This window comes from Clupea harengus, chromosome 21 (assembly GCF_900700415.2).
Source record: "Clupea harengus chromosome 21, Ch_v2.0.2, whole genome shotgun sequence".
NCBI classification, from domain to species: domain Eukaryota; kingdom Metazoa; phylum Chordata; class Actinopteri; order Clupeiformes; family Clupeidae; genus Clupea; species Clupea harengus.
Genome location: NC_045172.1, coordinates 8,197,080 through 8,212,968, shown reverse-complemented (window position 1 = coordinate 8,212,968; position 15,889 = coordinate 8,197,080). Strand labels below are relative to the sequence as shown.

Below are 15,889 nucleotides of genomic sequence, written 5' to 3'. Positions count from 1 at the left end.
TCAATATTGCAAAGGGATGAAGGATGTATCAGCAAGAGGGAAAGTTTGAGCATAAGTTTATGTATTTACGTAGCCTTTGTCCAAAGCCTCTTTGCAAAATAATATTGAATTAAGATAACACAATAACAAAATTACAGTTATAAAAGCAGTAATAACTACACATTGTTTTTTTATTCTGTGTATGATTTCTCTCTCTCTCTCTCTCTCTCTCTCTCACACACACACACACACACACACACACACACACACACACACACACACAGTATTAGACTTTTTCACACATAAATAAAACCAACAAATCTAAAACCACTGTTTCTAAATAGCCCAGTTGTGGTTGTGTGTTGGGTACCTGTTCTGGTCCAGTCTTTACTGGTACCTGATTCACTGATTACATAATTACTGCACAAGGGCCCACATGGTGATGGCTGCAACATGTCATTTCTGTTATTGTTTTGTTAAACTAACGCTGTGCCAACTGCTTCTTAGTGCTTTCATTTGTTTTCAAGATTGTGTAATACTTTTTGCTTACTTGAGCTTTATAATACATATTTCAAGCTTCAATAATAAAGATGCTGTTGTGACCAGAACAAAAGGGGGATTTGCAGGGCATTGGATCGGCATCCTCTTCTTTTGGAAGCATGGGTAAATGCATCCTCTCTCTCTCTCTCTCTCTCTCTCTCTCTCTCTCCCTCTCTCTCTCTTTGTCTCTTTGTCTTTCCCTGGATCCAAAGGTCATGCCCAGTAAATCCCCACTGGCTCTGTCAACGAGTAATTTCTTTGATACCTCCACACCATAAATGTCTTTATTCTCCATCTCTCTTCATTCTCTCTTTCTCTCCCTTTCTTTTCCTGCCAGCCAAAACATCCCCAAAGCTGACGCAGGGCATTTAAATGAAAAGAGAGAAATATTCTTAGATGTGTATTAAACATTGAATGTCGGTGTGAATAATTCAGTGTTAATGCATTGTAATGATATAGTCCTCAGGCGTTGGATAAGTCCTAGTCTTACTTTGTGTGAATATTTGATTCCCAGTGACAGCTCTATGGCGTCACGGCAACATGTAACCGTCTGTCATCAAACGTCTGTTTTGTTCTCTCTTTACAATGCATGTCTGTCACCCTCTCTCTCATCACTCAGTGGTTGAGGAGTTGGCGCTTTAGTGGAGCAGATGAGTCTTGCCAACAGCGCATCACAGCACACTGTATGCCAGTGCATCTGTACATCTGAAATGTGTGTGTGTGCGTGTGTGTGTGTGTGTGTGTGTTTGAGAGAGAGAGAGAGAGGACATGTGCAAAGGGTATGGAAATTGGCCTCGCTCAGCTGAAAAGTATTAAAGAAGAACGTGAATGTGGAGAGAACTGCTCTCTCGAGAACCACTACGGAACTCACACAACCTGCCTGGCTTTGCAGCGAAGCATTGAGTAAGATTGTTCAAGAGTGAGAAAGAGAGACAGAGAGAGAGAGAGTAGGAGAGGGAGAGAGGGTGTGGGACAAAGAGAAAGAAGAGGTCAGAAAAAAAGAGTGAAGGGGAAAGAGAGAGAGATGATGTCAGAGAAAGAAAAGAAGAGAGTGGGAGAGAGCGAAGGAGAGAGGTTAGAAAAAGAGGGAAAGGGGAGAAAAAGAGGAGGGAGCAAGGAGTGGGAGGGGGAGATGGTCGTGTGGAGAGTGAGAATGAGAGGTGAGTGGTGGGGACTTGCTGAGGTACTCAGACCCAGGGAGGTAAGCAGAGAGCTGACAGAGAAAGAGGTGGAGGGAGAGAGAGAGAGAGAGAGAGAAACACATCAGCTGCAAAAGATGAGAGATGAAGAGAGAGAACTGAAGGGGAAAGGACGTGTTAATCTCCATCAGAGACTGGAGATTCTGCTGAGCGGGAGAGACGGACACTGAGAACTCCTCTGTTGCTGTCTGTGAGGTAAGGCAGTGTGTGTGCACCTGTGTGAGAGTAAAGCAAAATACAGCTGTTGAGTTCTATGAGGTAAAGTAGTATGGATCTGTGTAAGTGTTATCAATGAGGTAAATTGATTATATTATTATATATATGTGTGTGTGTGTGTGTGTTGAGTGCTGCCTTTCAGTATATTAAATTAGTGAATCTGAGTGGAATTGAGTTTTATCAAACTGTTCAAAGCAGAATGCATCTATGTATGAGTACGAGTGCTCTATCAGGTAAAGCAAAATCAGTGTTTAGTGTCAGCACTGACTGTCAAGTAAAAAAGTATGCATCTGTGTCAGTCACTGAGGTAGTGCAGTATTCATCTATTTTGACCGCTAGTCCGGTCAATATGTTAAAGCAGTGTGCGTGTCTGCTGAGCATTGTCCATCTGGTAAAACAGGCTTAGTGTGCTGAGTGTGACAGTTATCGATGAGATAGAATACTGTCTTTCAGTGTTGTTCTGTGACTTCAGTATCTGGTGAACAGGGTCCATTCATATGGCAGCATATGGCTGCTTCTCATCTGCCAATCAAAAAGTAATTGAAAATGATCAAATGTAATAAGTTACATTACTTTGATTAAGTCATTAAAATAGCAACATTACTCATTACATTTTTAACTGACCAACCAGTAATCTGTAACCTATATTACATTTCAAAAGTAACCTTCCCAACCCTGCTGGTAAAACAGCACCCATCTGTGTTATTATAATAGCTCTTTAATGACTGCACATCTAAGTCCTGTAGATTCAGATCTGTGACTTTTATTACAACCAACAGCTTCTTTTTTACAACGACTGTCATGCCATTTTGGAGTCGTTGTACGCGTATAAGGGTGTGTGTGACTGTGTGAAGTGTGAGTTTAGTTTACACCTCTCACGCATGACCTTACCTCTGTGGCAGTGTGCATTGTTGTGCATTTATTCATGCGTGTCTGTACATGTGTTTTCTGACTGTGTGCGCACAGCTGTGTATGTGTGTGTGTGTGTGTGTGTGTGTGTGTTGTGCCTTACACACAAGCAGGTGCATCTGGTTGAGTGGGTTATCCCACAGGATTCCTGAGGGATTAAAACAAAGCAATTGCCTTTGGGTTATTTTCCCTTTTTCTTGTTTCTTGTGCTTTATGTTTGTCTGGCTGAATAAGTGTTCACACTGTTTTACACTTTGCTCACTCTCTCGCCTCTCTCACTCTTTCTCTCTCTTTCTCTCTCTCTCTCAGGGTGAGCTTCTTCTGGCTCTCTCTGTTTCTTCCGACCAGAAGAAATACACAAACAAGTGCTAACGTTGGATTACAACGGATACGACTACACAAAGCTTGCATCGCCTGAAGCTGCAAAGAGAGAAGCTGTCGCCCTGAAAGGACTTCCTTCTCGTACGGCTCTTTATGACTACAACAAGATGATTCCTTGTCAGCCACTCTCATGTATGTGGGCAGTCATGTGTGTGGATAACAGCACAACCTGGATGGAAATTCCAATGGGGAAAAAGGATCATGCAGCCACGGTGTCTGGTTGCCATATAATGTCCATCCAATGATCCTGGTGCCATGAGGGTTGAAGGCTTTGCCATGATGGCACACCAGAACAACCAATCAAGATTGATGTCCTCACTCATCTCTGCCATGACATTACCCCCTTTTGGCTCTGAAGTCTTGTCCTCTGAGGCAGAGGTGGTTCTTGGATATGTATTCCACAATGAGTCTTTGGAGTGCAACAGGACAGCAGACATGAACAAGACGTCAGGGTCAGGGTGCGTTGCCTCGGCGACCCAATCGCCGAAGAACTGGGTGGCGCTGCTGATCCTGGTGGCCATCATCATCACCGTCACTGGCAACATACTGGTTATCATGGCCGTCACACTGGAGAGGAAGCTGCACAACGCCACCAACTACTTCCTGATGTCGTTGGCCGCTGCGGACCTGCTGCTGGGCCTCCTGGTTATGCCCATTGCCATGGTCAACATCCTGTATGGTGGGTTCAGAGTGTGTGTGTGTGTGTATGTGTATGTGTATGTGTCTCAGAGGTGTGTGTGTGTGTTTGTTTGTGTCTCAGAGGTGTGGTGTAAGTAAACGAAAGGTAAAGAGAAATGCCGTGTGCCCAGGAAGTGTGCACAATAGTGGAGAAGGTGGTGTGGAGATCCCTCGACATTCTGATCCAAACCAGTCTCTGATATGAAAACATTGTACGTCGAAATTTCTATTTCATGAGAGAAATGTTCAAAACATGAACCTGGAAATACGTCTAGGCAAAACAATTGTCAAAACAAGACAGGCAGGCTGCCAATGTGTGTACTATTGGACATCTTGGATCAGTTTATTCTGCCATAGCTTTGAGTGTGTGTGTTTGAGTGACTCAGGCTTACACATCTCAGACCCTGACTCTGTTGGAGAACGCCCTTTGTTATTCTGTGCACACAAAAGAATGAAATAAGATATGGCACAGCTATGGTGAAGTGCTTTTAGCACAATCATATCTACAGTCTTTTAATGCAATTTTGAGGGGACATTACATTTGAAAGGGAACATACAAAATAGAATCAATGAGTATTAGTAATTATTAGTAAGTAAGTATTAGTTGTAATTTAAACCATGCAGGGGTTTCAGGTCAGTATACATTTGGTTTCAGTTGTTTTAATAAAGTATCTTTCATTATTTATTATTATTATTATAATAATAATAATAATAATAATAATAAAGAAACAGGCTTATCCAAACTGAACAAAACATGTAGATAAATCAAGTGTTTTTGAAATTTTCCTCAAGGCAGGTCAAATCCTTACAGTGGCCAAATCCAGAAATAGAGTCGTATTACCAATGTGTGTAGGAAAGAACATACATCCGCTAGGCTCATTATTTTAATTTTTTACCAAACGTTTCACAAAACAGTAGCCTTTCATTCGTCATTTCAATATGTGTCCTTCCTCAAGGCTCTCTTGTGTACAATATGTAGTACCCTATATGGAGCTGAGAATATTGCTTTTCACAGCGTCACAAGAATGTCAACCCACAATGCAGCTGACTCTGTTTTGGGTTCCAGAGTGCAGCTGACTCTGTTATGGGTTCTGTTCCAGCTCACTGTGGTGTCCTGGGCACTGATGTGTTGATTGAGACGGTACTGTCTTGCCAGGGTCTGTGGCTATCTGTGGTGTCCTGGGCAGTAATGTGTTGATTGAGACGGTACTGTCTTGCCAGGGTCTGTGGCTATCTGTGGTGTCCTGGGCAGTAATGTGTTGATTGAGACGGTACTGTCTTGCCAGGGTCTGTGGCTATCTGTGGTGTCCTGGGCAGTAATGTGTTGATTGAGACGGTACTGTCTTGCCAGGGTCTGTGGCTATCTGTGGTGTCCTGGGCAGTGATTGTGATGGTACTGACAAGCGAGCGAGCGAAGAAAATCAGCAGCGTCCTGTGGTCAGTCACCTGCTGAGTGACAGCCAGTGTTCCCTCTCACTGCGGTAGATAGAGCGGTAGGCATCCTCCTGAGATACAGGCGATGAATCATCCTGTTTGTCAGCCCTGTTTTACCCAGAGCCTGACTTATGAAGGGCTGTCAGATTCTGTTAAACCTCTATTCAAGGCTCCCTCTTTTCTTTCTCTTGTTTCTTTTCTGACTGTTTTATGGTCTGGATCACAGTCCCTGGATGCACAGTTCATTTGCATGAGACAGGGTGACTCAGATCAAACCTGCTTAGTGTGTCTCCAGAGGAAATCTTGTGATGGAGTCTGGAATATTCATCCTCACTTGCACAGATCCTTCTGTGTTTGCGCTCCACGAGGCAAACTGCCATGCACACTAAATGGCTTTGGGAGTCAGGCACACACATTTACTTCAGTTAATCTGCAGTTGTCCAATAATTGATGTTGAAACTAATGTTGTTGAAAGTGTCCAGGTGTTGGAAAGTCCAATAAGAGGGAGACAGAGAGATACTTCTAGAAATACTTTTAAAGAATAGCTCAAATGTAATGCCATATTAAGTCCTCTGCATGCTTTTGATTCACACATTATACTTTCGATTAATTTATATTATACAAAGGTAACTCCATAGAAATATATGTAGACCTTAAATTCTTGTATATCTCCATTGGGCTTGATGTGTAATTTATGTGTCATTTTGAATGATGATGACCACTTGAAAAGTGACAGTGTACAGATTTAATGTTTTATCAATGAACACATCATTAATACATTTTTATCAGTAACCAATTAAAACCTGTCACTAATACATGCCATATTTGTTGGTCCGGTGGTCAGGTAATACCAGACGACTCCTCGGTGACCTCACTGCTCTTCCGCCATCTGTGGATGGCAACGCTCGTCATGGTGCTCCATCACTCCAATGCCACGGCAACCACTTGGTATCTGTCACTATGTCTCCTCGTTGCCATGTCCTGTCACTACGTCTCACGTGGCTTAATGCTGACCAGGGGTGGGAAGACTGGTCAAAGGGTGGTGAAGAGGCAGACGGTCATTCAGATTAAAAGATTACTCGCAGTGGTTAATGGGGCATGGCAAAGCAACACTGCCTGCTGTCACCAGGTTTAGGCAGCAGATGAGAGATGTCAGACCACAGTCCATTAGCATAACAGTGAGAGGTAAAACAGCTGTTTTATTGGACAGACAGACTGAGGAACATTCACTCAAGGTGGACCACATCAACCATAACAGGTGGCCGGAAATATCAATGATTAAAATTCAAACAGAAGTTATTCAGATGGTGAGAATTCATTAGAAGATGTGGTGACAGATGAAATACATCCTCTGCAGATTTCAACTCCTATATAAAATGTCCTACAGAGTTTGAGAATGAAAATAAAAAGGCACTTCCCTTTTCCAACTTTTGTTTAACCCCCTGACTGGCTGATGTACAGCCTAGTGTTTTATCACTGAACTCCATTCCTACACACCGCCTGGGAAAAGGCAGTTATATGCGATTTCCCACAAAGAGCCCCTCTCTCTCTCCTCACATTGCCTCATCCACTGGCCTGCCTGTCTACAGCCTCAGCCACAGACCACCAGCGGGGGCAGGGCTCCCGTGACGCACTCATGAGCGCATTAGCCTGCCTGGTGGCCGTCTGTGTGGCACTGTTAATGCCACTCCACTCTTATCTCTCTGCCGCAATGTCCACCTGCATCCATATCCAAACCGCTCAGAAAGGCAAGCTTTTAACTCAGGCTGCCACAGGCGGCCATTCATCACAGGAATATGCTGCTAGCTCAATGCCCAGTACCCCCCCCCCCTCCCTACACACATACATACATCACCCACTCATTCTTCCAGGAGAGAAGCCTATAAGATGGAGAGAGAGGGAGAAAGAGAGAGAGAGAGAGTATGTACAAATGGTTGACTTACAAACAAGGATTCAAATAATACAGCATCAGCCAAGTCAGGAGAGAGCTTGTTGTGTGTGGGTTGCTCCTTGTCTGACGTAGGGGCCACGGAGAGTTGCCCCCTTCCAACAAGTTGGCTCACTCTTTTATTTCTCACAGAGGCGGAAGTGTGGGCATCGTAATTGGGTTGTGGTGCATAATTAGCTGCTGATGACTTTCGGCGTGTAATGAGAGCACACTTGGCCGTCTGGCGTGTCTGGAATTAGTAGCGGTGTGTCGGGCGCGCCGTGATTTCCTCATGCGAGATGAAGAATCCCCTTGCTCGCCTCCATCTGTGGCTTTGATGCTGAATTAATTACTCGGTAATGATGCAGCCTGAGCGGTGATCGGACCGAAGGGTTGAGGTGATGCTTCCTGATTGGGGCCAGAGAGGCTAAGACTGGAGCCAGGCTCGGGAGAGGGTCAAGCTTTCATGCCGGGCAATAAGCAAGAGGTTTTGTATGCAGAGGTCTAAATCTGTATCAGCAACAGCTGGGTGATAAGGTGAAGCTACAAAGAGCCCGGTGTAAAAGACGTATGATGAGGTGCTGCATGTACATCTCTCTCTCTCTCTCTAGCTCTCTCTCTCTGTTGCCCAGCAACATTTTCTGCCTCTCAAGGAGATTTTTTGACATTTCCCTTTCCTGTTGAAGGAAATGATCAAAAGTATAAATCTCAGCATCACTTTGAGCTTTTTTTCCCCATAAGGTTAAAGTCTCACAATCTCGGATGAAACAGTCAGAAACTCACTCTGTCACACTCACATATGCACACACAAACCCACACTCTCTCACACACACACCACACACACAGAGAAAGAGAGCATGCACACACTTGAATACTCCTACTGTCATCCATTATTCTCTGCTCATCAGTCTGTTGTTTTATTTCCTGTACCCCCCTCCCCTCTGATCATCCAATTCTATGCAGTGAGGTGCCTATTGTTATCCGACAGATCGTCTGTACAACCAAAAATATTTATTAATTTATTTAGTTCCTTTCCAAATTTCAACGCAACAGAAGGCTAGGCAAGGCTTTTGGAAGAACACATATGGACATATTTATAGCACTTCTGTGCATATTACATCAGTACATTACCACTTAGTAGTACATATTATACACACACGTGAGTTTGATTTAAACCCTTTTGTGATTATCATCCCGCTGTTTTTTTATGCAGAGTTAATCTACAACCCTGCTGTTTATTATGGTGTTACTTCATGTTAAGAGATGTTGCCAAAAAGAGTGTTCTAGATTTGTAATGATCCGCTAAAGTCTGTTGGCCCCGCTTCCATGTGTGTGCATGGAGTTAAGATCCTCCTGGCATGGGAAGGCAGGATATAGCAGCATTCATGTAGAAAGCCCCTCTTGGGCAGAAGCTGCCTGTGAGTGAGGCGTGTTATGCCCGGCTCGTTTGGCTATGGAGAAGATGCCCTGAGGTGCGAAAGCTCATTGGCTATGAAGAACACTCATGGACGCTCTGATGTTCTCTCATAAGCATCTAAATGATCCCTGATGGTTGGGGTGATGGCAACTGAAAGAAAAGAAAGCCAGAGTCAATAATGGGTTAACCACAGTGTTTAGGCTGATCAAATAAGCAAACTGACTGATAGCTAGTACTGAATCAGATAAGACAAAAAAAGACCAATTTCATGGACACTCTGTTGTTCTATAATCAGCATCTAGGTATCTATTACAGCCTGGTCCGACTGAATCGATCCGAATCCAACCGATCAATCACAAAACATCCGACGAGCAACATGCAGTTGGGCAGTACATTTCCAGTTTGTGGTAGAGAGGCTGTTGTGAATTTGTTCCGTGCACCTGCGGTCTGTTCATCTTTTATTCTCTCTCCAGTAACTCAGTTATCTCCACTCCTGCGTCACAACCCCTCGGAGCCGCTGAGATACCATCACACTCTCATATCTTTGACTACAAACAAGTGAGCATCATTTTTCATGATGCAATAACATTATGTAACAGTCACCATAATTTAACTCTGAAGCAGGGAGGGAACGAGGAACAAAATACACATACAGCAATCGAGATTGAAATTGAGAGGACATTCTCCCTCCACCCACACCCCCTCCCCCTGTGCCCACACACACACTGCCAGTCCACTGCCTGCCTCCACGACACGCCCGCAGACCTTAGTGGCGGTGTGTGTGTCTCTGGGTCAGAACGAGATGGCTGCAGCTTCACTGATGGGATGTAATAAGCTTGGTAGCTGCACACAGCAAACGGCTCATCCCTCGAGCCAAGAGCACCCAGCACAGCACAGCACAGCACAACACTGTCTGTTCTAGCACTTCACTCTACAATTTACAGAAGAAAGAAAACATCGAGGGAACCCGTGATGGAAAACAACATTACTTTGAGTGTTAAAAACCTCTTTGCTTTTACTCCCCAAGTGAAAGGAAAGCCTCCTCTTGTCAGGGCCAGGCTCGGGAAGCGAACCCTGGCCGCTGGTTCTCTGGTCCAGAGAGAAGCTCACTGAGCTAATGCAGGAAGTAGGACCCAAGTGCTAGATGCTTGCAGGAATTGTCTTTTTAATCACTTCTCCATAACAGGGAAAATCCAAAAACACAAAAAGGAATAATCCAAACGCTCAGAAGACAGTCAAAAACAGAGCAAAAACAGAGAAGTTGATTCTACCAAGACTAGGAAAAACAAGAGATTAACAAAGACTATGACTTAGACAATAAAACTGGAACTAGCAAACTTGAGACTTGAGAGCCTTGATAGACTACAGAGCCCTGAGAGACTCGACACCTGAAACAAGAAACATGAAAGCTAGAAGCCAGTACTGACCAGAACACAAACGAGTAAGTCACCGAAAAGAACACCAAAAACAACCGGGTATAAATACACCTCTTAATTGGTCATGTGACCAATTAACTAACAAGCAGACAGGTGGAAACAATGGAAGGGAAACAGACACAGGAAGTCAACCAAAGCACATGTACAGGTATAACAAACACAGGAAGCACATGTACAGACATAACCACACCAAAAGCCTCTCTAGTTGGCGGCCTCTAGAGGTCCGGAGGTCCCAACTCGTGACAGAGATCCCAAGTCGTGACACCTCTTGTGTATGCACTGAATATTTTTTATTTTACTGTTCAGACCAACACACTTAATCCTGTCTGAACCAGAAATGAGTTTCAGGCTCATGTTGGGGCTTTGGGACATTCCTATGTGTTCTTATTCTTCACTACAGTATTGCTACACTTACATCCAAAGTACAAAAAATGCAGAGGACAGTTTCCTCTGATGGCATATTTATATATGCTGGAGTCACACATACCTAGCTGTCACTCTGTTTGCACAGCAGTAATCTTTCAGATACGCTAGACCTGGATGAGTAGTCCCGTGGGAACTGTTTATTTGAACAATTTAATTAGTGTATATTTTCAGGAGACATGTGGAGAGATCTTCCTATCTCTTCCGTCATCCCATGCATTTCATCCTTGACACACCCTACCGTCTGAGTCTATAATCCTTAACAGCATGCAGACTTTCATGAGTTGATAGATCTAGTCCTTGTCTATGGTTACATTTGGAAAAAAATAACACCTTACCCATTGTAGTACTTAGTCATTAACTACTGGACTTGCTGCAGTTTTACTCAAGCTTTGTAACCACTGAGGTTCATGACTTTTCATAAATAAATAATGAATTGAATATTTTAACTAAGCAGCAATTCAGTACTTCATCTACAAACCATAGAATTTAACGTAGCCTAGTTAATGGTTTAACAATGGCCTTCATGGTTTGGTCACGTTGACTAATGTGAAATAAATAATCTGTTTTGCAGATTACAGCTGGCCCCTCCCCTCAACTCTCTGTCCAATCTGGATCTTTCTGGACGTCCTGCTGTCCACAGCCTCCATCATGCACCTGTGTGCCATCTCTCTGGACCGCTACATCGGCATCCGCAATCCCATCCACCACAGCCGCTCCAACTCCAGAACCAGAGCCCGCATCAAGATCAGCGCCGCCTGGACAATTTCTGTGGGTGAGTGCCGAAGTCCAGTTGGTGTTAGAATCCAATTCTACTGCAATCTAAACATCTAAACAGGTCAGGTACTCTACACAACACAATTAAGTGACTGAAGATTAAACACTGAAGTTCCTGGGTACTGTGGCTGGATGAAACTTGTTGCAGACCACAGCACTATACACAATATTGTAAAAAAAAAAGAAGAAGGTTTTGGTACTATAATACTGTTATGTCTAAGTCATAAGCAGAAGAGCAGTGCCATTAGCAAACCAATTCACAAGCAATCTTTCGCACTGAGATAAATCAAAAGCTATTGCTGAACACAGATCCAAAAGGGTCTTTGTTAGGTCTATATAAGGAGAAATTCACATTGCATGATACTGGTCTGAAGACCAACAATGACTAAATGAATCCTGATTTACAACAAGTAAATAGAACCAGAAGAATCATTTATCACTAAAACACCGACTCCTCTTATGTTCAAGATATGATGTCTGAAGTACTGGGCCAGAAATACCTGAGTAGAACCTGAAAAATCATTTATCAAGTCAAGTTTATTTATATAGCACATTTCATATGGCATACATAGACACAATGTGCTTTGAGAGGAGAGATGACATTAAATTATCTAAAATAAACAAACACACTTAGCAAAATAAAAAAAAAATATATGTATATGTATATACTGTACATGAAAACAAAAACAATAAAATGAAGTGTTAAAAACAAAGACCTATAGTAATGAATTAAAAGCTGAAGAAAATAAAAAAGTTTTAATTCCCTTTTTAAAAGAGAGCACTGATTGCGATGACCTTAACTCCAGAGGTAGGCTATTCCAGAGGGTTGGGGCACAGTAACTAAAGGCACCATGTGCAGCATTGGTGTTTATTCTGGGGGTCGTGAGAAGACATTTACTGGAGGACCTTAAGCAACGCGCTGGATCATAAAAAGATTTATAGACAAGAAGGAGTATTTTGAACTGAATACTTTGTTTTACAGGGAGCCAGTGAAGTGATTTAAGAACAGGGGTGATATGATTCAATTTTGATTATCTAGTGACTATTCTAGCAGCTGCATTTTGGATAAGTTGAAGTTTGTTTAACATCTGTTTTGTTAGATCAGCATAGAGTGCGTTGCAGTAATCTAACCGACTTGAGATAAATGCATTTATCACAATTATACCACCGATTCATCAAGAGATTATGTCTGAAGTAATCGGCCTGAAATACCTGAGTATTATTGACTTTAATTCATCCCCTTGCTCCCCCTTGGACCCTCGGTCTTTTTCTGCAGTAATCTCCTTACCCATCCCAGTGCTGGGCCTACGGAACCAATCCAAGTTCATCCACGGCAGAAGCTGCCAGATGATGGACGGCAGCTTCGTCCTGATTGGCTCCTTCGTGGCGTTCTTCATCCCCCTCACCATCATGCTGGTCACGTACTTCCTGACCATCCGCGCCCTGCAGAGCGAGGCCACGCTTTGTTTGGACCAGCTGGTGCCCCGCCCCAAGTGGTCGTCCGCCCTGGGGTTCCTCCCCCGCGGCTCGCTCTCCTCCGAGCGCCTCTTCCTCCAGCGCTCGCTTAGCCGCGATGGCGGCGACGCCACCGTCCCCATGGCGTCCGGCGTTGCCCCATTTGGCCGGCGCACCATGCAGTCCATCAGCAACGAGCAGAAGGCCTCCAAGGTCCTGGGCATCGTCTTCTTCCTGTTCGTGGCCATGTGGTGCCCGTTTTTTGTGACCAACGTGTTGGCTGTGGCATGCAACCCCACCATATGCCCCCAAAGCCTCATGGAGATGCTGCTGAACATCTTTGTGTGGGTGGGCTACATGTCGTCGGCCGTCAACCCCCTGGTCTACACGCTCTTCAACAAGACGTACCGCGCCGCCTTTGCCCGCTACGTGCGCTGCCGTTGCAGGGAGGAGAGGAGGCCGCTGCAGTTCATCCTAGTGAACACCATCCCCCCACTAGCCTTCAGCTCCTCGCGGATACACCTGAGGGGCGACAGGGCGCTCAGGAGGGCCACAGAGACCTGTGACCTTGGAGGATCTATAGGAATGAATGCACTACACTCCCCTAAATCCCGCACTGGGTATGAACCAGAAGAGAGTATAAGCCATGTTTAGCACTTGGAGGTTGGTCCAAAGGATACATGCTGCATTTGCCCTGCAAGAGGGGAGATCACCGTAGGTTACAGTGACTGAAACTTAACATGATTTGATTTTACTTATCATAAAATACATGATGTACATAATGTCTACACAATGTATCGTTTTTTGTATGTGTTGTGTGTTTTATCTTATTTTTCTAAAGCAGCTTTGGATGGTTTGTTAAGGTTTCAGCCATAATGAAGTACTTAATTGTATAGGCTAACACATGCCTTGGGATAAATGAGACTGAATACATTTAAGGTGACAGCATAGCCTACTCTCCACTAGATAGGTCTGATGTGATTATTTTCAGCCAATGAGAAGTGGCACGCTTTGCTCTCTGTGGGAGACTTCATGGCATAATTAGCATGGCTCTCAATTAAGGTGTTTATTATTTTAATCAAGAAGGCCTCTCCTCTTTAATTTTAGAGGGGGGAGAGAAGGGGGATCATAAATACTCTGTTGCAGCGTCCAGTATCGTTAGTGTTGTTATTTTGAGAAGACTGTAGGGTACACCGACACCAACGGTAGGAGCCTGCTCTCGGTATAATTGTTCCTATGGGACTCGTGAGTGTACCTGGATCTCATCTAATTGGACGGAAAATGGGTGACGTGAAGCTTCTCTCAAGACCTAAAAAATGACTGACCTCGAACTCTCCTATCTAGCCAACGGCGTGTTGATTTATGGGGTTTGTTAGTCACATATGCTAGTTTGAAACCAGCTTCTGATGTTTTGGGTATCCCGTTTGAATTTAACCTTTCATACTTTCCAACAAGCTCTTTCTTCACACCAGTGTTCAGTTTTTGAACATGAAACTTGTGTAATAGACTAGGCCTACTGTGAGTAAATCCACTCCTTGTTATTAGCCTTAAAGCCGGGTTGCGTCTTAGCCTACTTTATGGTTTTGTGACAGACTAATGTAATGTGCTGTTGCTGAATCTTGGCGATGCGTTCTTACGCATCTCTGCGACCTGATAACTGTTTCTTACAGGACCATAAAAATGCTTGATGCCAAAACACAGACTCATGGATGGGGCAAAGGAGAGACTTATTTCACCACGGTACGTCTCACAACATTGGCTCTGTAATGGCTGTATAGAAACAACGTATAAATGTCAGATTATTAAAGAGATATGTTGTGCCTGTGTATGCTTGGACTTCTGCCATTACACTCTCAGCAGTCAGACTAAACACCAAACAATCAGCTTTTAACTCTCACTTGATTAGGTCATAACATCTGGTAGTCTAAAAATATATGCAAATACCCCCAGAGTATATGTGTCAATTTAAATCATCTTCAAAATCGGCATCAACATGCCACCTAGTGGTCATGTTAAGAACTATTCTGGGGTCCACAATGAAGTCACCTATGCCTGCACTAGTGGGATTCACTCAATTACGTGGCTGTCTGTGAATGCATCGACTTGCATAGATAGATAGTTGCTCTGTCAGATGACGGTATTGATTCGTATATGTTTTCTCATGTAAAAAAAAAAGAGTCGTCACGAACAGGATTCGAACCTGTGCGGGGAAACCCCATTGGATTTCGAGTCCAACGCCTTAACCTCTCGGCCACCGTGACTGCAAGAGCGCGTGCGCAGTGCAGTGTTCTTGTTCTTCTCTGTATCGAAACCAACCGTCATGCAAGTAATTGGTGCAGTGTTCTTGTTCTTCTCTGTACCAAAACAACCATCTCGCGAGTAAATAGTGCAGTGTTCTTGTTCTTCTCTGTACCAAAACAACCATCTCGCAAGTAATTGGTGCAGTGTTCTTGTTCTTCTCTGTACCAAAACAACCATCTCGCGAGTAAATAGTGCAGTGTTCTTGTTCTTCTCTGTACCAAAACAACCATCTCGCAAGTAATTAGTGCAGTGTTCTTGTTCTTTGGAACAAAATCAACCATCTCGCAAGTAATTATTGCAGTGTTCTTGTTCTTCTCTGTACCAAAACGAACCGTCTCGCAAGTAATTAGGCAGTATTCGCATATGTCAACCTACACAGATTTCCCGTAAACTGTACGGATTGCCCCCCCCCCCCCCCCCCCCCATTGAACTTGCATACTGACGTACACAAAAAAACATACAGATTTAAAAAAAAAAAAAAAATGTTAAAAATGTATTGCGTGTTATTCGGTTTGCCATAACCTTAACGATGGCATGTCAGCAGGGCCGGCCCTAGCACATTTGGCACCCTAGGCAAGCTTCACTCCTGGCGCCCCCCCCTTTAACAGTTCTACTGTAAAGTACTGCACCTTTATTCATTCCCAGATGCATAGCTCTTGATTAGTTGAATCATGTCTAATTAAACTGGCTAGCTTGCTACACCAAAACTAACGTTGTTATAATTACTCATATTTCAATTTCATGACACAACGAAAATGACGCAAATTGCAGTAGCCTACAGCTGAACTTGCGCTATGTTTTGCTAACGATATAGTAA

General features: G+C 43.7%; 1 protein-coding gene and 1 non-coding gene across 2 annotated transcripts; one reads left to right on the top strand and one right to left on the bottom strand.

Moving 5' to 3' along the window:
* The first annotated feature begins 3,069 nt into the window (after window positions 1-3,069).
* htr2ab (5-hydroxytryptamine (serotonin) receptor 2A, genome duplicate b) lies at window positions 3,070-15,495 on the top strand. Its single transcript, XM_012823386.3, has 3 exons — window positions 3,070-3,903; window positions 11,114-11,314; window positions 12,593-15,495. Exons 1-3 carry the CDS (start codon window positions 3,480-3,482, stop codon window positions 13,423-13,425), a joined length of 1,458 nt encoding a protein of 485 aa, XP_012678840.1. The 5' UTR covers window positions 3,070-3,479; the 3' UTR covers window positions 13,426-15,495.
* Window positions 14,951-15,032, bottom strand: trnas-cga. The gene has a single exon. It is a non-coding gene; the product is annotated as a tRNA-Ser (tRNA).
* Window positions 15,496-15,889: the final 394 nt, after the last annotated feature.

What these genes read in the sequence shown, in the direction of transcription:
- htr2ab (XM_012823386.3), top strand. Translation starts at nt 3,480, where the DNA reads ATGAGGGTTGAAGGCTTTGCCATGATGGCACACCAGAACAACCAATCA. An exon ending in CATGGTCAACATCCTGTATG is followed by an intron (nt 3,904 to 11,113) that starts GTGGGTTCAGAG and finishes TCTGTTTTGCAG; the next exon opens with ATTACAGCTGGCCCCTCCCC. An exon ending in CGCCTGGACAATTTCTGTGG is followed by an intron (nt 11,315 to 12,592) that starts GTGAGTGCCGAA and finishes CTTTTTCTGCAG; the next exon opens with TAATCTCCTTACCCATCCCA.